The sequence below is a fragment of the Pocillopora damicornis genome, chromosome 2 (assembly GCF_964200805.1).
Source record: "Pocillopora damicornis chromosome 2, jaPocDami1.2, whole genome shotgun sequence".
Taxonomy (NCBI): domain Eukaryota; kingdom Metazoa; phylum Cnidaria; class Anthozoa; order Scleractinia; family Pocilloporidae; genus Pocillopora; species Pocillopora damicornis.
The window spans coordinates 3,801,135-3,822,830 of record NC_142671.1 but is presented as its reverse complement, the minus strand read 5'-3'; the positions used below and the strand labels follow the sequence as shown (position 1 = coordinate 3,822,830).

Genomic DNA, 21,696 nt, shown 5'->3' with positions numbered 1-21,696 from the left:
TGAGCGTAAGAAGTGGGAGGTTTTCCGTAAGCGAGCGGATAAAAAATTCAAGACACTCGGCGATCCAAGAATCTGTTCATTGCATTTTAAGGAAAGCGACATCGAGATTTCAATTTCGTACGGTTAGTTCGCATTCGAAGCGTCTTGCCGATAGGAAGAGACAGTGTGATAACAACCGCAAACCAAGAAAGTTTGCCCCAGAAAGCTCGAATTTGAGGACTCCATAGAGACTTGTGTGGATTTTAGTGCTGATGTGGCTTCAGTAAACCATGATCACTCGTACTTTTGCATCGAGGAACAGGCAACACCGACTATATGTTGCCCAGGTTGCTCCAGGGGTGGGGGTATTTGTCCCAATTTTTTGCCCTACCCGAGGGGCTTTAGCATGTATTTGTCACGGCAGCTGAGACAAATGCCCCTGGGTGCCCGGGGGTCGACCCCTCGGGATGGCTGCTGATACCCGCATTAGTTGTAGTTTCGTCATCTTAAAAACAGTGAATCGCTTTATCACGTTTCCTAGCTATGGTTCTGACTGTCTAGACTTTAAACGTGCTGTTGCGTAAAATGATGCATTTTATCAGCATTTTTTATCATTCCTTTTGTTTCAGATTCTTATTTTATCTTGAGGCAGTAAAATGGAGAATTCTCACCATGGTCACGCGTAACCGTGGGGAGAATTCTCCATTTAAAGTATAGCAGTTTTCACTAATATATAGATTTACCTAAGCCTAAAAGCGGAGCTCTTATTAGTTTATTTTCCAGCCCTACGTTACACTGAATAAAAACTGTAATAAAACTATCTACTGGCAAGTCTTTGTATTATATTTCAACCCAACCATTTCCTCAACATATAAACACTATTACAAAGTAATTAGTCAGGGCAATGGAAAACTTGTGGCATATACACAATGTTTGAAATGCCATGACCATAGTAAGCTAACAGGATTGAGGAGGATGTATGTGGGAATAGGCCCTCTTGTCTGTATCAATAATTTGCTAATCACTCCTGTTGGCAATGTTTTGATGAGGTTGAGCTATCAAGGCAAAGGAACTGAAGATTTTAGCAGGCAGTGACTTTGACAATTAATACAAAGTTGAAAGTTTGAAAGCTAAAAGATATACATGACAATCATCAGACCCTATGCATCCTAGCAAAAGAAGGGTCATGTACCACCATACCTTCTCCCAAATGTTGATGCTTACAGGAAATTATTTATTTTTGTCTCTTAAGGTGGCACTGTATTCACAATAGTTCTGCCAACACAAATGCATTTTTCTAAAGTTATCTCATAGCACATGACTGTACAGGTCAAGTGGAAGGTTCCTGCATAGGGACTAACATTTCAATTACCTCAGCAAACTGTAATAATCAGAATTGAAAGCCATGGTGTATTTACCAAGTGCTAAAGTTTCCAAATTAGTTACCTAATTCTTACAGTGTTGTGTTTAAGTTTCCGTTTGTGTACCAGAAAATTGTTTTGTGTTCTAGAAAAGATTGTTGTGTTCTATTAGCTGTTTTTGTGGGAAAAGAAGCTTTGGTTGAAGAAACAGCGCAAAATGACAAAAATTTTAGCGCACAGTAAGGGTGGAGGGAAGGGGTGGAGGGGAGGAGGAATGAGGAGCTGGAGATCCGAGAACTATTTGAAAGACAAAAGAGACCTATTTGCCCCGCCAACTTTTCGCTTATATAACTTATCATTACACGGCAAATCTCTATGTAACATGCTCAAATTTGCAACTAAACGGAGACCTGGTTCCGACTACCGAGGGCATTAATAGCGTTCATTCCTGGGTGGCCTGTGCACTCTGATACATAAGCCTGGTCACATAGTTGTGCTCTGTGGGTTACTCACGTATACACACGTCAATAGATCATCGGTCGTTCCATTGATCGATAACTGAGGAAAGTTTGTTAATTAATATTCTTAGAATGGTTGAGTTAAACGATCCTAAATCTCACGAAAAATTTTCAGTTGATGTAAAACTTCTGCTTTTACCAGGAGTTCTCCTAGTCCTTTTAGTTGGTAAGTTGTATCATTTTTCAGTTCCTTTTTACTAGCTTCTATCAGCCGTTATAAATCTTACAATCGCCATCGATCCATATTCTGTTCATTAATCCTCAGTAACACTTACTGGAACAAATTCTTATCCAAACACTATTCTCCTCATTTAAGTAAATGTTCACAGTATTTTAACAACATACAATTATTTTAAAATACTACCTTTATATATGATGATCCTATTAATACTCGTGTCACGACACAGAAAAATGCTTCACGATAACAATCGTCCTAGAAGCCTATGACATATAAGAGGATCATGTTTTGTGACGGTAGAATTTCTGTCGATCGCGCAGTTCTATTTAAAAAAAAAAGGAATGAACTTCCAGAGCAGGAACAAACTCAAGTTGCCCCCTTAATTTAGCTTTGATTCAGTAATAAAGTTGTTCCCATAATGTTGTTTTGGTCAATAGTCTTGAGCATATTTAATACAGTAGTAGTTTTGCTAACTATCTAAGATTTTTTCTCAATCTTGATGATAAAAACTTTCGTAGTTGTTTCCTTTCAAACCTTTTAATTTCACAGATTACATCAATCATCAAATTCTCTCATGTAACTGCTATCCACCACTTCCTTGTAAATTAAGAAAGAGAATTTGCTTTCAGATCAAGAGAACAAGTGTCTCTTGGTTGCCTAGTTTGTCTATTGCCCATTGGGTCTGAAAGTTCATGGATTTTGTACAGAAAATTTAAATTTTAGGAGTTACTGTGGGTTCAAAAATTACATTGGGCCATTCTGTTCAATTTTCTGCTAGCCAATGGCTAAGACTCTGTTTGCCCTGAATAAAGCAACCAGCCAGGTGGCTCATGTTTGTTCCTTTTATTTTTTCTTATGATTTTTTTTGAGGAACCATTAAAGAGCAAGAAAAGGCCATTGTCACCTTAATAAGCTCCATGTCCAATCTAGCACTTAATTTTACTTTCTTGGTGCCCCTCTACAAGCAAACTATCAAGAAAAATTATATTACAACAGTCCTAGCAATTAGATGATTGCAGGTCCTGACAAGGGGATTTAGTTCCAAATGTGACAGGAAATCTTAAAAAGAGAACTGAGACCCAAACATCCTTATATTTATTTTCAACCCACAGCTTAAGATTTTTACTTCAAGAACAAATACCCAATCTTTTGTTGTTCAAGTAAAACATACTAGACATAACAGACAATCTGGTGCTATTTTCTATTTAGGATTCTAACTACTGAAGCTGGCTTTGCTAATATCTGCTTGCCTATTGGATTTGTTGTTCCTTAAAGACTTTTTGATGGTTTCTAATTAAGAAGCAGTTCAGTGAATAGTTTTTTGATGTTTGGTATTTTCATTTATGCTCTAGTCTCTAAGAAGGGTAAGGTAAACAGAGAGAAACCTTTAAAAATGATATAAATGTCTTCCTTCTTATTAACAAATACAGGAATCCTTTTTTCATTCCATTAAATTACTTGTGAGCAAGCAACATTTTCAGGTGTTAACTAGGAAATTTACTGCCTGTAGTACTACTTTTAACCCCCTAAAATCACTTGGAATTCTTGAAATTCAACAAGTGAAAGAATTGCCCTACCACTTTGTAAGTTCTTCCTACCTGCCACACTTAAAACAAGGGAAAATACTGAGGAAAAATTTCAAAGATCTTCATTTTGGGGTCTTTTTCAATGGAATCAAGCAATTAAAAAAAGAGTAATAAATCTTCATGGTATTTCAAGTTTTCTAACATACTGATTCTGTGTTATGTGGTTGATTTCAGTGTTCTTTATTTACCGGATTTTAAAGGCAAACCATGACAGGGAGAAAGCCAAAAAAGAAAAGAGAAAAATGAAACAAGAAAAGAAGAAACAATAACAGGAGGTCTTGATATTAGGATAAGAAATTATATCATTGGTAGAAGCTTTACAATCAAGACTGGGATTTTCATCTGTTGGATTTGAACAATGTGCAAACACTAACTAACAATTTGCATTTTGGTGACTTTCATCTCTGTTTGAAAACTTTGGATATATGTGTGTCATGTGATCTCTACAGGCAGTAAGACTTGGATAACTACTGTAGAGAAAATAGATTTCACCTTCAGGAATGGAAAGGACATTGATTTTGACTTAGCTAGAACTTCAAGTAAGCCAAGTTTATGGTGGGAAGGTTCTACAGTACAATTAGTTGGCAGAGAACTCAAACAGAAAATTTTCTGTTGAAATCTTTCTTGTGTTGTACACTGAATGATTTATTTCAGCACATCACAAAGCAAAATATCTCCACTAGCACTCTCAAAGCATTCACTGTATCAGTAAAACTCTTAAACCTAACATCTAAAGGTAACAATCTAACACTTTGCAAATTAAAAATGAAATATTGACAGTCTTAAAAAGAAATAAATAAATTATTTGATTGAACATTTTTGTTGTTGTGTATCTGTGAAAGCTCAAAATTTTTAACACCCCTTTGATTGGCTTCTTGCAGCTTATGGTCAGGTCTCATTCTCCCCCTTAAGTGATTGAAAGTTATCAAAGCAGAAAAACGATCAACAATGCAATCAAAAGAGGACCAATGACCTCATGACCCCACTGCAAGTTGCTTGAAACAATAATTAGGACCCTTTAAAAGCATATAACCTAAGTTGTATGTTTCTGTTTGGACTTAATGATTAAAAAAATAGATCCATCCAATGACTTAGCATCACAAAAAAAGAGAAGTTAGGACATCATCTTGAATTCTCCTTCACTTAAATTTAGTAGTATTAAAAAAATATGGGTTGAATCCTCAAGTCAGGTGAAATTCTCTCAACCCCTCAATTAGTATTTTTGTCCTGCAGCTGCACTTTCCACATGTAAGTCAGGAACATTTAAGATTAAATACAGCTGATTGTATTTTAAATTCTCTCCACCTGTCTGCTAGGAGTAAAAGGGTTAAGGGTATTGGTCATGTAGAGGTGAGTTTGTCCACTTATACTTTGGAAAACAATTCCAAGTAATTCCAGATTTGTATACAGGATACAGGGTAACTAGAAATTGTCACTGAGTATAGAGCAGGATGTTTTGAATCATTGACGAGATGTGTTTCATGTGCTCTCTTGAGCTACTTCATGGCCCTTCTAGAGACACAGAAAACATTTTTTCTAGCACTCTAGGTCTGAGGCTCTTTACTGAATTTACTTTATAGAGACATTTTGTGGGGCAAGAATGGTTCAAAATCCTTTTCCTTAATTTGTTCTAGTTGAATTCAAAATGAAACAATATTTCCCAGTATCAATGTAACATTGTGGGAAAAATCAAATATACTGCATTGAAGAAAAATTTTTTCATGAAACACCACAACCTGCATTCTACTGTGGTTCTGCTAATTTCTAATGATACCAATAACAGTTCAACTATAATTTTTAGTTTAAACATCACTACTTGTCTGGTTATTTAGCCTTGTTAGCTTTAACTGTTTCATGAAGTGCTTTTATGTCTGAAAGGCTTTCAAACAACAGTTTGACAAATCGGTCAGAGTTTGACTCTTTTGATGATATCTTGGAAGAAATGTGGAAGAAAATCCTGTGATCATCGGGAACCATGTAGGAAACACCATAACCATCATCAGCAACTGGACCGAAACCTCCTCCAGGGGAAATCTGTGGACACACCATATCTGACATTGACATTCTCTGCATTTTGAGTTAGACTTAATACTTCTTTCTACTCCTTTTTCTCACCGATGAGTCTCTAATTTTCAGTTAAAATACAAAAAATATATTTCTTTCCAAGTCTACTGTAAAAAACCAAATAAGTTAATCAAATATTTTTTTTACCTCTGAAATAGACTGAGTTGAAAAGAGAGGTTACTTGTATTCTAAAACTGGTTTCCTAAAAAATGTTGCTACACCCCTGGACAGGATGCCAGCCCATGGCTGGATTACCCCATCAGCATTTCATTAGGTTTCCCTGCCAGTTTTCACTGCCATTCACAATCATGGATAGAGAGGGACAAGAACACAACATAGTGGTCAGCTGAGGCTGCAACCCAGTCCTTTTGATCCAGAGACAGTGGCCAGTAAGTCTATGTCTTTGGGGTTATGAAATCATAATATCATCTTACTCTTAATTCTACTAACATGAATAATGTAATGAATGAGTGTATCATCTTACCAAATGTGTAAGTTCTGGCTCTGTGACACTAAAGTGGGTACCTGCCATTTGTTGTTGAGGCTGCTGGCTTGTAGACAGTGTCCATGGAAGGGTTAATGCACTTTTCAAGAACTCACTCTCCTGGGGATTGATTAATAGCTATTGATATTTTGTGACTAGTTCCATAACATTCCAAAGCAAATTGACCAGTACTCTACTCCTGACAAGACAATCTCTCAAGCACATATATGATGAAAATAGTGAGGAAAGTGTTAGGGGTAGCTGCTAATTACTGTGTCTTAGAAAACTATTAAGATTTTGATATGAGTATGACAAATCAATTGTGTACTGGCCAAAGACAAAAACACTTTAAAACCACAAACTAACTACACATGTACCATTGCTGTTTTTGGTTTGGTTTTCTAACATTTGATTTGTTTTCTTGGAACACAAAAATGTCCAAAAATGTTCAAGGCTTTCTGGGTTTGCAAATAAAACTTGTAGCTCCTGTTACTCATTTCAAGGAAGAAGACAAAAATGACAAAAAAGGGTATAAATAATATAACATTAGATTAAGACATGAAAATGACTGCTACGAAAGCTAAAAGTAAAATATATTCCTGAACTTACATAGCCTTGACCTTTGCACACAACAAAGAGTGCAAAAAGATGTCTATCAATGCCCTTTCCATTCATACAGTCCTTGTACATCTTAGCATGAAGATCTGCAGCTTTTTGAAGTAATTTATATTTTTCTTCAGGTGGGACTGTGTCATCTAACATAGCGAGAACAAAATCTTTAGCTTCAATTGTTAAACTGCGCACAGTTTCTGTCCTTCCTTGGAGGTACAGGCGTGTCATAGAGGATTCATATGTGAGTGGATGTCTTCCATTTGAGTCTCTGTAGTAGGCAAGTTGCAAAGCCAACTGAATGAAAGCATCAGGACTTATCTGTAAAAATCAGGATAAAAAAATTTGAAATACAGATGAAACTCTATAAATGGAATGCTATTGCTTCACATGCAGTCAACATAAAGACTAGGAAAACACTCTTTCATGCTGACAAAATATTTCCAGTTAAGCCTTTATAGTTCCCTTGAGAGACCAAGACCCAATTTTCTCTCACAATATCAATATTACAGGAAGCAGCCAAGCGATGAGAATAAAGAAAAATATCAATTGAGGGATAATTAGTTGATCCATACCAAATTCTCTAAACTGACATCATGAGAATCTTATGACAGAAAGTGAAGAGAATTACTAACAAGATCTTGGGAGTGAAAGGGTTAATTTAACATCTAAATTCCACAGAAATATTCTGCACAAAGAGGTTTGTCATTATACTTTCAGAGTTTCCAAGTCCTTGCCTTGTGCAAAAAAGCTTTTTACACTATACTTCAAACATGAACACAACACTGACAGGCCTACCTTTACACTCTTGATGAAGCCTTTTCCAAATGCATCATGAACTATGACTTTATGCTGAATGTCTTCATTATTCTGGAACACAAAAAAAATAATTGTAGTAGAAAATGACTAAAACCTCTGGTTTACATGTTTCAATAAGTCAGTAATTGCTTAACTCACCCTGGTGAAAAACTTCACAGGATCTTTGAGGATCTTCAAGGATTGACAAAGACCTGCCAAAGATCCTTAAGGACAAGGATCTTTAAAAGATCTTTAAAGGATCTGTAAAAGATCCTCAAAGATCTTTGTAAGCAAAAACGTTTGTTAAGATCCTCAAGGATTTGATAAAGATCCTCAAAGGATATTACAAAGATCCTCATAAGGATCCTCGCAAAGTTCTTTTCAAGGATCCTTCAAGATCCTCAAGGATTTAGCAAGGATCTTTCAAAGACCCTCAAAAGATCCTTTCAAGGATCCTTTCAAGATCTTTGTAAGGATCCTTAAGGATTTAATCAGGATCTTGCAAGGATCCTAGTCAAGATCTTTGCAGGATCTTTTTGAGGATCTTTCAAGATCCTCAAGGATTTAATGAGGATCTTTTAAAGACCTTCCAAAGATCCTTTCAAGGATCCTATTAAGATCTTTGCAAGGATCCTTAAGGATTTGATCAGGATCTTACAAGGATCCTACTCAAGATCTTTGCAAGATCTTTTCAAGGATCCTTCAAGATCCTCAAGGATTTAATGAGGATCTTTTAAAGACCTACAAAAGATCCTTTCAAGGATCCTGTAAAGATCTTTGCCAGGATCCTTAGGAATTTGATCAGGATCTTACAAGGATCCTTAAGTCAAGATCTTTGCAGGATCTTTTCAAGGATCCTTCAGGATCCTCAAGGATTTAATGAGGATCTTTTAAAGACCTTCAAAAGAACCTTTTAGGGATCCTGCTAACATCTTTGCTAAGATCCTTAAGAATTTGATTAGGAGTTACAAGGATCCTAGTCAAGATCTTTGCATGATCTGTTCTATAATCCTTTAAGATCCTCAAGGAATTGAAAAGGATCTTCCAAATATCTTTAAAAGATTCATTTCATGATTTTGTACAGCTCTTTGTAAGGATCCTTTTTGAATTTGATGTGGATCTCAAAGGCAACTTTGTCAAGATCTCTACCACATCTCTGCATTATGAATTAGGTTCCTTTGAAATCCTCAAGTAATTTCAAACATAACAAAATTGTAAATTGCGGGCTCACTGTTTTATAATTTAAACACAACAAGGAATTTTCGCAGAAAATTATTGTGCAATGAGTGTAATGAAGGTTACCGCATAGCAACGCCATGCTCGAGGCTTTCGGGAAACTTTGTGACTACTTACATGACAACAAATAGGGTTTTGCATTATGGGATAGGAATTTATACGCGCCGAGATTTTTAACGCTCGCATAAAAACATAAGAAACTCGTCGTTACGGCAAATATCATCGACAGTGGTCGGAACTAAAGGGAAAATGTACACAGAAATAAAGGTAAAGGAAAGGCGTTTTCTGGAGTTCAGAAACAAGCGAAAAGAGAGACAGAAACAACCGAAATCGTCAATCAAACTCCAAGCAGGTCTCGCGATTGCTCTGACTGTGAGGCTGAATAAAAAGAATTCATTGGTACTTCTGGAAAGAAAATGAAGATGCCATCCTCGCCTAATGATTCTTACTCTGAGCTCTTGGAGAGTGAGGATGCAAATGATGTGTACAGGGACAAGGATACAGGCTTATCGATCTAGAGAGATTCTCCTCGACGCTCACTGAAGGACATGTTTCTGAAGAAGGTGTGAATTTACTTGGTTCTGTGTAACCAACTTAAAAAGCTCTTTTAAAGGTTGTCATATAAATTCCCGAAAACACTTATTTTGTACCTCAGGATGTATTAGTTCAATTAATCTGAAGTTTTCAGGGCTGTATCCTCTTACTGAGTTGAGTTGGATAAGCTGACAGTTTCTCTATAAGCTGAATTTTAAGTAAGATGTTGTGGAATAACTCACCTAATAATCTCGGTGAACTTTGAACGGGCATTGTGCCCATAATATAAACGACTCCAAAAGTTCCTCAGCTCATCCAAAAGAACGACCCTAGTACTTTGTTTTGACACTAAAAACACTTGAATTCATGCAATCTTTGTGCAGTTATCTTTTCTCAAGTTTACCTAGGTTTTTCACACCATGTGGTGGACAAATTGATCTGATGTCAAATAACAAATTAGTTTAGGGCAACATATTAGTTATATTCAGTATGTGTGATTCCTAAGCTTTCCTTTGGTATATAGGTTAATATGGTTCAGAAATATAGTCATTGAAGTACTCTTGTTTGCCTTTTTTTCATGTTTACCCCCTCTGTAAGAGTAGTCTGAGTCTGATCATAGTCTAGTCCTAGACAAGTTGAACACATATATTTTGGTCTTCTTATCTTTAAGCTGGACTGTTGCCAGATTTTTTGGAAAATGAAAATCTTAGTACTAACCTAAAGTCTGAACAGAAATAGTGTAGAAGTAGTCCTACTAGAAGAGGATGTGTAATTCTCGTTTAGCAATAAAAAAAAGTTTTATCTTCATTTTTTTATGTTTGGTTCAATTTTTCTTTTTAACTTAGTATGAGGATTTAAGTATGCTTATTTTCTTGTCAAAATTTCGAAGGTTCTATAACATTCTTGCTAAGATCTTCAACGATCTTCCATTTCCTTGCCAGGATCTTCAAGGTTCACTGACATTCTTGTCAAGATCTTTAAGGATCTTCAAATCTCTTGCAAAGATCTTTAATTTGGCTGTCAAAATCTTCAAGGATCTTTCTTTTTTATGCCAAGATCTTCAAAGATCTTTCAATTTATTGCCAAGATCTTTAAGGGTCTTTTATTTTCTTTTCAAGATCTTTAAGGATCTTCAAAATTTTCAAAAAGATCCTTGAAGATCTTGTCAAGAAAATGAGAGATCCTTAAAGATCTTAACAGGAATTTGGAAGATCCTCAAAGAATTTTCAAAGATCTTTAAAGGATCTTCAAAGTTCATGTAAAGATCTTTAAAGGATCTTGACAGGAAAATGAAAGATCCTTAAAGATCTTGTCAAGAAAGTCAAAGATCCTCAAAGATCTTGGCAAGAAAATCAAAGATCCTCAAAGATCTTGGCAAGAAAATGAAAGATCCTTGAAGATCTTGGCAAGAAAATGAAAGATCCTTGAAGATCTTGGCAAGAAAATCAAAGATCCTTGAAGATCTTGGCAAGAAAATCAAAGATCCTTGAAGATCTTGGCAAGAAAATTAAGGGTCCTTGAAGATCTTAACAAGAATTTTGAAGATCCTCATTAAGATCCTCAAGAGGATCCTCAAAGGTCCTCATGAAGATCTTGTAAGATCCTTAAAGATCCTTGAAAGATTTTCACCAGGGCAGTCTTTAAAGGTGAGGGAAAGGAGAGATTATTAAGAGTTGTTTTATCAGGAATGAAAAGCTTATGGTGGTTTAACCCCTTAACTCTCGAGATCTGATTGTAAATTCTCCCCTCTAGCTGTCACATATTTCCTTGTGATTGGTTACGAGAATTTGGTGTTCGATCAAGGTGATATCTTGTACCTGATGAGTTTGAGTATTCTTACGACCTGTTTGCTAGATAATGTATAGATATTATAGGAATTAGTTACATGATAATCACTTCTGGGAATTAAAGGGTCAAGGAAGAATGGTGAGGAAGGGTTCTCTTGTCAACAAAAATGTTAAGGAAATCCTGGAGAGATTCCGTGGTCTCTGATAAGGACAAATAAATTTTCTGTCCTCATAAATTGACAATCTTTATTTTGCTGACACTAACTGACTGTAAAATGCAATGCAAACCCATACCTTTTGAGCAAACTTGACAGCATCTTCAATGATGTCTGCAAGTTTAGGAGTTACATCCCAGTATAACCTGGCAGGCTTTTGAAGGTTGTGTGTCCTCAAGCTGGCACTCCTGTGAGCACCACCAATAGGAGTGCATTTACCTTTGTCATTGTATGTTCTATAAATGTACCTGTTGAGAAGGCCACATAGTTAACAAAAGACAGTCATTCGCCTCCTCAATAAGATAAAATTGTTATTGTCACATGATCCAAATTTGAATTGAATTTGTTTGACTAATTCTACAAATCAGTAAGTAAAGCTAAGACTGATCTCTTCACTTTATTTTTGTTTTCACTCTGGTTGATTGCCTACTAGAAAATTAGAGGACAAAAAAAAATAAGTTTTCACAAAACATGCCGAAAAGATAAAAACACTAAGCAAAGTGATCTAAGGGATTCTTCTTGAAGAAAGAAGAGACAATCTTTTCTTCATCTCAGTTTTATACCAGGCCCCAGTAGTTCAAAGGTCAGATAGCACTATCCACTGGATAAATCTCTATCCAGTGGATAGCACTATACATTTTTCTATCACTTATGCGCTGGACGGTGATTTATGCAGCTCATGCCTGTTTTCTTTTATGAAAACCATTTTGACCTACGATGTACTGTAATTAGAACTGATTACCAAAGAAAATATTGCCATGCTTTGGGAACAAAAAGCTTTGAAACAACCAGCAAGGCACTGATCAAACTTACTCATAGGTAAGGGCATACTCCAACATGTGCCCAATGACAGGTGCATCAGCCCAAGAATGCTCAGCATTGATCCCACATCTACCATCAGAAAATACCATCAAACAGAAACTTTTATCAAACCAAAAGCTCCGCCCATCACCATGCAGTAGATACTTTGAGCGTTCAGTCAAATCAGTGAAGGAATTCTCATCCAGAATGACCTGCAATGTAAAGACACCAAACTGGTGATTAAAGCTGCAGCCAGAGCTGTAATTCACTTAATGCAAAGACTAGCTACTACAGGTGTAAGTGATTTGTACCAATGGAACAAGTACATTGTCAAGAAAAAAGGTGATGAGGACACAGGAAAACTTCAACTAAGGGACACAATTCAAACCCTAGAAGTGCCCAGCATCTAATTTCCCCTCACAGTACTACTGCTGAATCATTCATAAAGCTAACCCTAAGTATAAGTATAGAGGAAATGATCATCAACGTAAGAAGCTTTGATTGTCAAACAAATTCTCCTAGTGAGTTCCAAAAGAAACTTACAGAGAAGGTATGGAGAATATGGATACTTATGTTATGGTGCAAAGGGGTTTACACCACATTCTCATTCCTAAAATCAAAGAAAATATAGAGCACACATTGACAGTTTTGTTATGATGTTTTTGTCAAGTACCACTTGTCAGTGGTAATTAGTTAGCTTTTATCAGCCTAAAAATTAGGTGTAAATAATTCAGGTGAAGGACACTTAATAATAACTACCTCAAAAATATGCTTACAAGATGTAGACACGTTACATATCAATGCATATAAGTTCTATAAAAGTAGCTCGTTGATGTTTCTATTGTTGTTGTTGGTTTAAATAACAATCTGTTATTTTACCACAAACATAGCCTCTTCTATTGCCTCCAGGGTTTGTCGATTCAGACTCTCAGAAAAGTATTCTTTTCTGATTTTGGCCCACTCTGTTCTTGGTAGAGCTGTCAGTGCTGGTACACTTCCATCAGGCTGGTCTTTGGTGACTAAATTTGGAAGAAAAAGACATCAATCATGAACATGACACAATTCTGGTATTCAGGTTACAAGACCAATTCACTTTGAACAAATATGACTTGCTTGCAACTTGCAGTGATCCCAACAATATCTTTGATTTGTACTTTTCTGAGCTTCTTTTATTAAGTTATATTACATTTTAATAAAATTATAGTCAGTTGATAGCCTCAGCTTTGCATCTATTAACAATTATTTACATGAAACTAGCAATGCATACAGGTTTATACATTATCAAGCAAAAAAACCCACAATAAAAATAAACAAAAATAACTATAGTGAAACAGATTTAACTCTTAAAGATTAAAAAAGATATCAATCATAAGTAATATAGTTATCAGGAAAGTTCATAAGACATCAAAAAATTCTCTGGCCACTTTCCAAAATTCTCTAGCTACCAGTAAATTTCCATAGCTTTATGAGCTACATACACAGATATGGAAACCATAATTATATTCATGTTTAAATTTACAGGATTCTGCTGCAACCTTATTTCTCTTAGAAAACCCTGAGCTAAAAAATAGATTATGATGAACTCTTACCATCAGAATGTTTAGCATCAGCAACAATCCACTCAAACTGACTTTCCAAATCCAGCACTGATATGAATTTACCTTTATCAGTAACAGGCAACATATAACAATTGCCCCCACAGAAGACAGCTATGTGCTGCAAGATGATTAGGAACAATGGCACTTAATTTTGAAATTGTTTAACACTTAAAAGGACTAACTTCTCTCCACAAAAAAAAAAAAAAAAACCAACTCAAATTCAATAAAGGAGCTAAATTTTGGTGCAAACCTCATGTTCATTGTGTTCAAAATGAACTATTTCATCCACTTCCTCTTTTGGAATTCTGAAATTACAGACAATGTAAAAACAACCTATTTCTCATTTTTCAGGAAAGAAAGTAAATTGTACAAGTAGGATTCTATGCATGGTTGACTGGATACCACAATTTTGTGCACCTTGTACGGTGATTTGCATGTATGTCTCGCAGTTTTCAATTCCATCATCATCCCATTTTTTTGGCTTCTTTTCTGCAATTACTTCAATTACAGCTCACTTGTGACCATCATTTCTTCACTTGAATTCTATCATATTAAGGCATTTATCATAATTTACCTGGTTGTCTTAAATGTTCTTTCATACTGCCACATGCAGATGGGAATAGTTTTCCTGATCAACAGGGGTTCCAAGTGCTCAGTTTCAATCTCCTGATGATACTTCAAAATAAGGTAGGTCATGGTTGCAGCTCTATAATTGAGTAAGTCAAAAAGTTCTATATTACATCTCAGCTAAAAAGTTTTAAATTCATTATCTGTAAATTTCAGGTGAATTGGGTCAATTTAAATTTTTCTTAGCATCCAACTCTAATTAGATAGTAAGCAAAATGTAAAAACAATCTTACAATGAAGGCAAGGTTGGTTTTCTCAGAATCTAATCTTGTACATTTTCTATGGCTTGCCAGAGCCAAACCTCAATGGCCTAACAGGACTGGAAAGTGATATTCAAGTATTCAAAGAAGGCAGGCAAAGCCTTGATGCAGACAATCGTTTATGATAGACAACAGACCATAAATACTTACCTTGAAGCTTGGACATGTGTGGGATGCCAGTGCTGGTCTAAACAATAGTAGTTGCTGTTGATAGGTAAAGGAGAACGGCCCATGCAGTACACATATTTTTCCCACCAATCTGTGTGATAATTTGGTGCCCACCAGGACTTCAGCTTTAAAATAAACTGGAGCTTGGGACCAAGGTTCTTTTCAAAGTCCTAAAGACAGTATTGATAATTCTTTTGAAATTATCAGGTTCATTAACTTTTCAAGCAAACACTTCACTGATGCTACATGTAAATGATATGTACAAGACAATTAAGGGATACAAACATATTCAACCAGGTAAGTCCTTAAAAATAATTTTTCTTAAAAGGTTGGGTAGTCTGTCTTTATATAAACAAGATAGTTCTAACAAACTACATGAGAGTAACATGAATGAAATAAAGCTCAAGATAACCACTATAAACCGATTAATTGTATTTGATATCAACTAACTCTATAATAAATATAGCTGTACAGTTCAAATCAAACACTGACCACATAGAAATTGAACACTAACCTTAGCAAGTGCCTCCATCTTCTTGTACTCATCCTCCTTCAAGATTGGCTTCACAGAACGCAACAGTCCTTTACAAGTTTCACTTAGATTTGGTACAGGCATTCTTGGGAGACTGTTTTGATAACTATACAGCTTTGGATAGTGACCAGCACAAAGTTTCACCATTGCACCCCACAATAGTGTCAGCTTGCTTTGTGATCTTGGGGTCTCATCTTCAATTCAAATAATAGAGGTTATGATAAATGGGCCCGAATTACTGAGTATTCTCATTTACCTGTTTGCTAAAGATGTATAGAAATAATACAGAAAAATTACATGATAATCACTTCTGGGAGTTTAAGCATTAAAAAGCAATGAGTTTACTTACACATCCACCCTCTATAAGCCAAAAGCATCCTCAACAGATACTGACGTAGATAGAGAAGGATAATAAAAAACACCACTCCAGCCAGTACTGAAATGAACAGAAGCCTGAGGTTGTAAGGATATTTCTCATCCAGATTAAGAAGATAAGTCACTTTCCATATGACTGCTGTAAATGGTTTGAGGGACGATAGCTTGTAGAAATCAGCAGCATACAGTAGAGCAGCAATGACCACAACAGCACCCAACAAGTTGGACCATGTTGTTGGCCATAATCCATTCGCTATTTGGCGGCTGAAAAAAAAAAAAAAAAAAGTATACAAACACGAATTGAACAGAGTAAAAGTACATGCACATAGTTTTTCCATAAGTTTTATTTGCAGCAAGGTGAAACTGGTACTTATACCCAGGATTATCATACAGAATTGATTTCACTTCTGCCTACCAACATACCAAGAAGTAAAGTACACTACCAAAAAGATGAGAAGGTGCAAAACAAATGTGTGGTCACCTTGCAATACAGCATCACAGTATTTCAATGACTACACATGCCACAGTCACAATTGAATTTTGCTTAGATTGTTGCACGTTTATGAATTTCGTATTTTTGTAGTCTTTTTTCAGCTATGCACTGCTTTCTCAAGTACAAATAAATCTTCTCAATTTTGTTCAGTTTTTAGAGGATTTCTTTTCTCAAAAAAAAAAAAAAAACTACTTAAGACAATGGAGAACTGTTTGAGAGTTTCTTTACGATATCCAGGGTGAAATAGCAGTGATTCAATTAAAATTTACTCAACCCCATGTCAGTTCAAGAAATACATGTAGTTCAACATATCTGACTTTTGGAAAACAGTATGGCAGTAATCATGGGTCCTGACATGAGTTTTAGCTATAAACAATAAAGTTTTGCTGAGTGGCAGAGCCGTAATCAGTTGTCTCCTTTTCACTTGGAATTCCTTGAAAATTCAACAAGTAGAGGGATTGCTTTACTGGTTTGAAAATTTCTTTCACCTGTCCTGCTTAAAATGAGGGAGAATGCTGTGTTATGATCCCAAGGAGAAAAAAGTTCATAGCCACTAGGGCTTCAATATCTTTAATGCCTCAGATGTGGCTATCCATAGCTAAGTAAGTGGATAGGACCACCAAGGAAACCATCCAAATCTAATGGATAACATCTCTCAAGTTATAATATGTAATACCTAATTGGCTTATCTATAACTTATCTTATTGTTTTTCATTGTTAGTGTATGTGTATGCTCTGGTAGTCATTTCCTCTGTTCAGTCAAACTTGGTATTGAAGAATTTATTTTATTGAAGAATTTATTTTAATGTTTGTTTCCCTTCTGGTTTTCTGAAAGCACTACAGAATAACAAGAGTCACAAATGATAAATTTCTGCAAGAACTTTACATGGAGAGGAGATATTTATAGATGCCAATTGATAAATACTTCAGTGCCAGTTTAGACATGCTAGATTTGTGCCTCTATATGCCATCACAACCAAGAAACATGACTTAAAGATTTTTTCAAAATTTAAAGCATCTGGCATTTTTAAGACTTGGATGAATACTTTCCTAATACCCTAAGCCATGATGTTCCAAGCTTTAATTTCCTCACACAATTCAATTGCAAAATTAATGAAGTGAAGATTACCATTGTATTACTACCATTATGCTTTGATTGACTGTACAATTAACATGAACTGTATATTCTTTCCATGAAACTGAAAAATCTTAATTTCTTTTTCAATAAAATCTAAACGTAATAAAAATTGCATTCTGGTCTATTTTCTCGGCCTCCTCTTTTTGGCCGGTTTGATCTGAAGGGACAGGATGCCAGAGCTGCAGGGTTCAAAGTCCGTTTCAAAACATCTTCCAAGCACGCAAAAATTTGATATGCTGAAAAAAACGCTTTGGTGAGCCAAAACAATAGTAAGAGAAACTTAATAAGTGTCGTATTAAAATCCTGCCAGAGTAGATGATTCAACCTCGAGGGAAAAAACGTAAACGTGCGGAAGGAAGGCAAAGCTCTTTCGTCGTATTCAAATATGGATTAGGTGGTAATCGTCTTAGACAGAATTTTAATTTTATAAATTTGGTCTGTAAAATTACAATTTAGACAACACTACAAGGAATTTCTGCTTCTATTTATCTCTGACGAAGTGTACGGCGATTACTTCTTGAAATAATTTATCAAAGCAGGATCTAAACTAACGATACTGTACGTGTATCGCGTCCTCTTCAGTAATTCGCCGGAATGTACGAAAAAATATACGACCACGCGCTGTAAACTGCAGAGAATCAATGTGCTTGCTTTGAAAACCTAGTTTCGATCGAAAGTATCGAGATCAAAAGTTTTCACGTTGTATCATTATTATTTGCTTTCAAATATCATTGTTGGTGGTGATAACTACAACAAAACTCTCGTAAAACTGCGACGTATGTGGAAATAAAAGTTTTCCGAAAGTTCAAATCGTAAATACTGAGAGAGAAAGACCTTCATTTTAAACATTCTCAAAGGGAAACAGTAAAAATGTCATGAGGTGTTACATGTAAAACGATCAAGGTATCGGAAATCACTCGCCTGAACTTACCGAGTTCTGAAAGCACATCTCTTAAGAGATAATAAAGTACTCTTCAGCAATTCAACTTCGGCTTCTGTTTTGCTGGTCCCTTCGGCGTGTAGATGGACATCGGGGCTTGTAACAGCCGCCCTGGCTTCAGCCATGATAAATTACGACACGATTATGTTAAGTTTTAGTTTTAAAATGAAGATAAAACTTCTTATCCGCCGGTAAATTTCCACACAGAATATTTCGTTTTTACCAACGCTTCTTCCTTATGTTTTGGTTTGATTTGTGGACCAATCAGTATGTGAGCTGGTAACCAATCAAATTTTCTCTACTATGGCGGCCTATATAAATTATTTCATTTACCCTCGCGTCGCCTCATTTCGCGCCAAAATCATTTCACACCTTTTATGTCTTTGGACGGCTATCAAACATGACTACTCAGCGAAAGTTTTCTTGTGTAGTTGCTGTGGCGGAGGGTGGAGGAATTGGAAAAAATAACACGCTTCCCTGGCGTCTGAAGTAAGCTAGGTGACATTGTCTACCCTAGTTGCATCGTATAGGCATAACGTTTGCGAGTGCGTGTGCTGATCCATTGTTGGGAGTTCTGAAGTTTGCTTGCGTTGTAAAAAATAATCTTGACAACTGAACCAACACCAGCTTTATAAAATTTCGAGACTAAGTTATTCTTACAGATCTCATCTGGAAAAGCTTCTCAAATCAGCTTTTTTGTTGTGAATGTCACATCTCTGATCGCTTCACAATGTTCAAATTTCAGTTCCGTGCACAAGTATTCACGTCCCGAACGTATTTTGTTTTGTTTTCTGTTTATATTTTCTCATGTTGATGTTTTTTAGGGTATGCTTAACTTAAACTTTTCTTATTTTTGTGGTGTACTCATGATACTTCAAGATCTGATTACCTTCCAATTTGCTTCTTTTGAAAGGTTTAGTATTTCTATGATCAGTGATTCCCTTAGGGGGTCTAAGTAGGTGGGGAAGATGTAGATACGAGGGCATTTCTAGGGCCTAAATTTTACAGGTTGCTGATAAGTGATACATTGGTGGGAAAAAAGGTAATGAAAACACCTGCTCATGCAAAAGGGTCAGTTTTAATTGGTCGCAAAGAACTTTCCCTAGGGTTTCAACTTTATTTTTGGCAAGAATGTAAAATAATTGGATTTATTTTGGTGTAAGGTAAATATGTAGGGCTCAGAATATCAACCTCCACCTTTACCTCCTGCTGAGATATGACCTCTTGGCTATAAACGAACTCTCTTTCTTTGAATGAATTTCTTTTTTTATTTTGCTAATAAATAAAATTTCAAGTTAACATAGTTATTTTAGTTCTCAAATGAAACATCACATGATCAAATGAAACTTTGTATTCGATGACAGTCAGAGAATGTTGTTGGAATTTCTCTGTTCTAGTGCTGATTGGTTTAAACTCTCAGCAGACAATTCAGAGACAAGTACATTGATGAACAGAGATGTAGTACTAGACTGAGTGAACTTTATTTGAATTTGTTTTTAGAGCAGATTTGAAGTTTTTCTCCAAACTCACTTCTGGAGTGTCCACTGAAGGTAGGGTGAATTTGCATACAAACCCTACAGGAGATTTTGATGAGTTCATCATGTCAGTTCCAGTTCCCTGAGTTACATTATATTGTGGCAGAGTGCAAAACCAATAATATTATTGTATGATTGTCATTATTTGATTGCACAATTTTCTGCATTCACAGGGAAGCAAAATGCTGTTATCATGGGCCGCAAGACGTGGGAATCCATTCCAGCCAAATACAGACCCCTTCCCCACAGAATGAACATTTTGTTGAGTAAAAACTTGAGGTAAAGACTCTGTTTCTTGTTCAATTTTAGTTTATTCAGAATCCAATGAAGCATGTCTTATCTTGGCACTGACAGTCTAGTGGTATTTTTTTGAAAAATCATAATTATCCAAGCAGTATTGTGACAGGATTTGGAGCTTTTTTTCAATCACCTTATAATTTTTTTTTATTGAAGTATGATCCCTCAACTTCCAATCAATTTCATTTGAGATTAGTAAAAGGGGGGAGGACTAAACACACCACTCTATCCCATATTGCTGCCTCATAATCATTTTCCCAGTTTCTTGGTTAAGAGCAGTTTGTTTTTATGGTTACAACATCATCTTGTGATCATCAATAGAGCTTTACTTTTAGTCACAAGCCTTTGATCTGTTACATGGCATGTCCCAATAACTGAAAGACAAATTTATCAATAAATGAATACTTTTATTTTCATTGTCTACATATAGTGTAGCTCCTACAGGTGCCACCCTTTGTTCCAGCCTGCAGGGTGCCTTTGATCTGTTGTCAACTGCACAACACATAGACAAAGTGGAGAAAATCTTTGTGATTGGGGGAGCAGCAGTTTACAAGGTAAGTTTTGCCATTACATACTGGAGTGGTATTGGATCATAACCAATGATAGATTTCCACCTTGTTTCATGCCTCTCCTTATGCTACAAGTTATTGAAGAGGAATCATGTTCTTCTAATATTTGGTCAGTCAAATATTCTGGGCCTGGTTGTTAAAGCTGGGTTGAGATAACCCTAGGATAATGTGAAGTCTGATTTCAGATCTGAAAGCTTTGAAAGAAAATTCAGCATAATTCTTTTTGTCAACTTGGCAATTTGATGATTGGATGCTCCATAAAGAATGGAGAAAGTAATCTTAAAAAGGCTTTTGAACAAAGGAATACAGAAACTTGGAATAAAATTTAATCTTGTGTAAGGCGGTTGGCATTACCGGTAATTGCCCTTTGCACAACTGGGTCCTGGAGTGGTAGAAATTGATCTACTAAACTATGGTAATCGATAGCCTGAAATCTGTATTATTATCACTTTGTTTGAAATTGTGGCATTTACTAACCAAAAATTCAGTGATTGTGAAGAACAACTCCACTCTGGTGACTGTCAGCTGATTGTGAACTGATTGTTGGCCAACTACCGGTTGATTATCAGATAACAGGTTTTTTCAGGGAGTATTGCTTTAATAACAATTACTTTCAATCATTAGGGCCCAGATGGAAATTATATCAAATTGTGAAAATCTGGTTAATAATTTACAATTATTCACTGAAGACAAGTGAATGTTGTTGAATAATCCTTATGAAGTCAAAGAGATTATGAAAAAGTGTTCACTGGGCCTGAGGCAAATGATTGTTTTAGGATAATCACTCAGGTGCTTTTGAAATCTACTGTGAATAATGAAAGCATTACTCATATTTTGTTACAATTGTGGTGATTACTTGTATTAAGATAAGCAAGGATTTTTAACAGATTTAATTTAATCAGAAAAAAACTTTGAAAAGTGTTTTGCAAAACTCTGAGTAGCATCTTTTGTGCCTCTTGAAACTGAATTTTCTACTATAGCATTTATCACTTCCCTGGAAGTGACGAAAATGTG

The 21,696-nt window shown here is 35.8% G+C and overlaps 2 protein-coding genes and 1 long non-coding RNA gene across 5 annotated transcripts in view; 2 read left to right on the top strand and 1 right to left on the bottom strand.

The window, feature by feature from the left end:
• The first annotated feature begins 1,799 nt into the window (after positions 1 to 1,799).
• Positions 1,800 to 4,436, top strand: LOC113679201 (uncharacterized). The gene is made up of 2 exons (XR_003446972.2): positions 1,800 to 2,024; positions 3,797 to 4,436. It is a non-coding gene; the product is annotated as an uncharacterized LOC113679201 (long non-coding RNA).
• Positions 4,243 to 18,570, bottom strand: LOC113679199 (carnitine O-palmitoyltransferase 1, liver isoform). 2 transcript variants are annotated; one of them, XM_027196151.2, is made up of 14 exons: positions 18,273 to 18,570; positions 15,685 to 15,974; positions 15,318 to 15,529; positions 14,786 to 14,973; positions 14,323 to 14,454; positions 13,999 to 14,053; positions 13,740 to 13,866; positions 13,030 to 13,169; positions 12,163 to 12,362; positions 11,429 to 11,597; positions 7,578 to 7,649; positions 6,780 to 7,100; positions 6,171 to 6,290; positions 4,243 to 5,656 (listed from the first exon to the last, which is right to left on the bottom strand). In XM_027196151.2, exons 1-14 carry the CDS (start codon positions 18,404 to 18,406, stop codon positions 5,447 to 5,449), a joined length of 2,370 nt encoding a protein of 789 aa, XP_027051952.2. In that variant the 5' UTR covers positions 18,407 to 18,570; the 3' UTR covers positions 4,243 to 5,446. The 2 variants fall into 2 exon arrangements, with proteins under 2 accessions (XP_027051952.2, XP_089053232.1); XM_089197106.1 differs by having other exon boundaries at positions 5,166 to 5,747.
• A 28-nt stretch (positions 18,571 to 18,598) lies between these two features.
• LOC113679200 (dihydrofolate reductase) overlaps positions 18,599 to 21,696 on the top strand; it is a 4,568-nt gene continuing 1,470 nt past the window's right edge. For both annotated transcript variants that reach the window (XM_027196152.2, XM_089197121.1), the window contains exons 1-4: positions 18,599 to 18,770; positions 19,782 to 19,831; positions 19,990 to 20,095; positions 20,544 to 20,667. In XM_027196152.2, coding sequence (XP_027051953.2) covers positions 18,682 to 18,770; positions 19,782 to 19,831; positions 19,990 to 20,095; positions 20,544 to 20,667 — 369 coding nt within the window. In that variant the 5' untranslated portion in view covers positions 18,599 to 18,681. The remainder of the gene's footprint in view (positions 18,771 to 19,781; positions 19,832 to 19,989; positions 20,096 to 20,543; positions 20,668 to 21,696) is intronic.

What these genes read in the sequence shown, in the direction of transcription:
- LOC113679199 (XM_027196151.2), bottom strand. Translation starts at nt 18,406, where the DNA reads ATGGCTGAAGCCAGGGCGGCTGTTACAAGCCCCGATGTCCATCTACAC. An exon ending in GGCTTATAGAGGGTGGATGT is followed by an intron (nt 15,530 to 15,684) that starts GTAAGTAAACTC and finishes TTTGAATTGAAG; the next exon opens with ATGAGACCCCAAGATCACAA. An exon ending in CTGTCAAGTTTGCTCAAAAG is followed by an intron (nt 7,650 to 11,428) that starts GTATGGGTTTGC and finishes TTTGTGTTCCAG; the next exon opens with AATAATGAAGACATTCAGCA.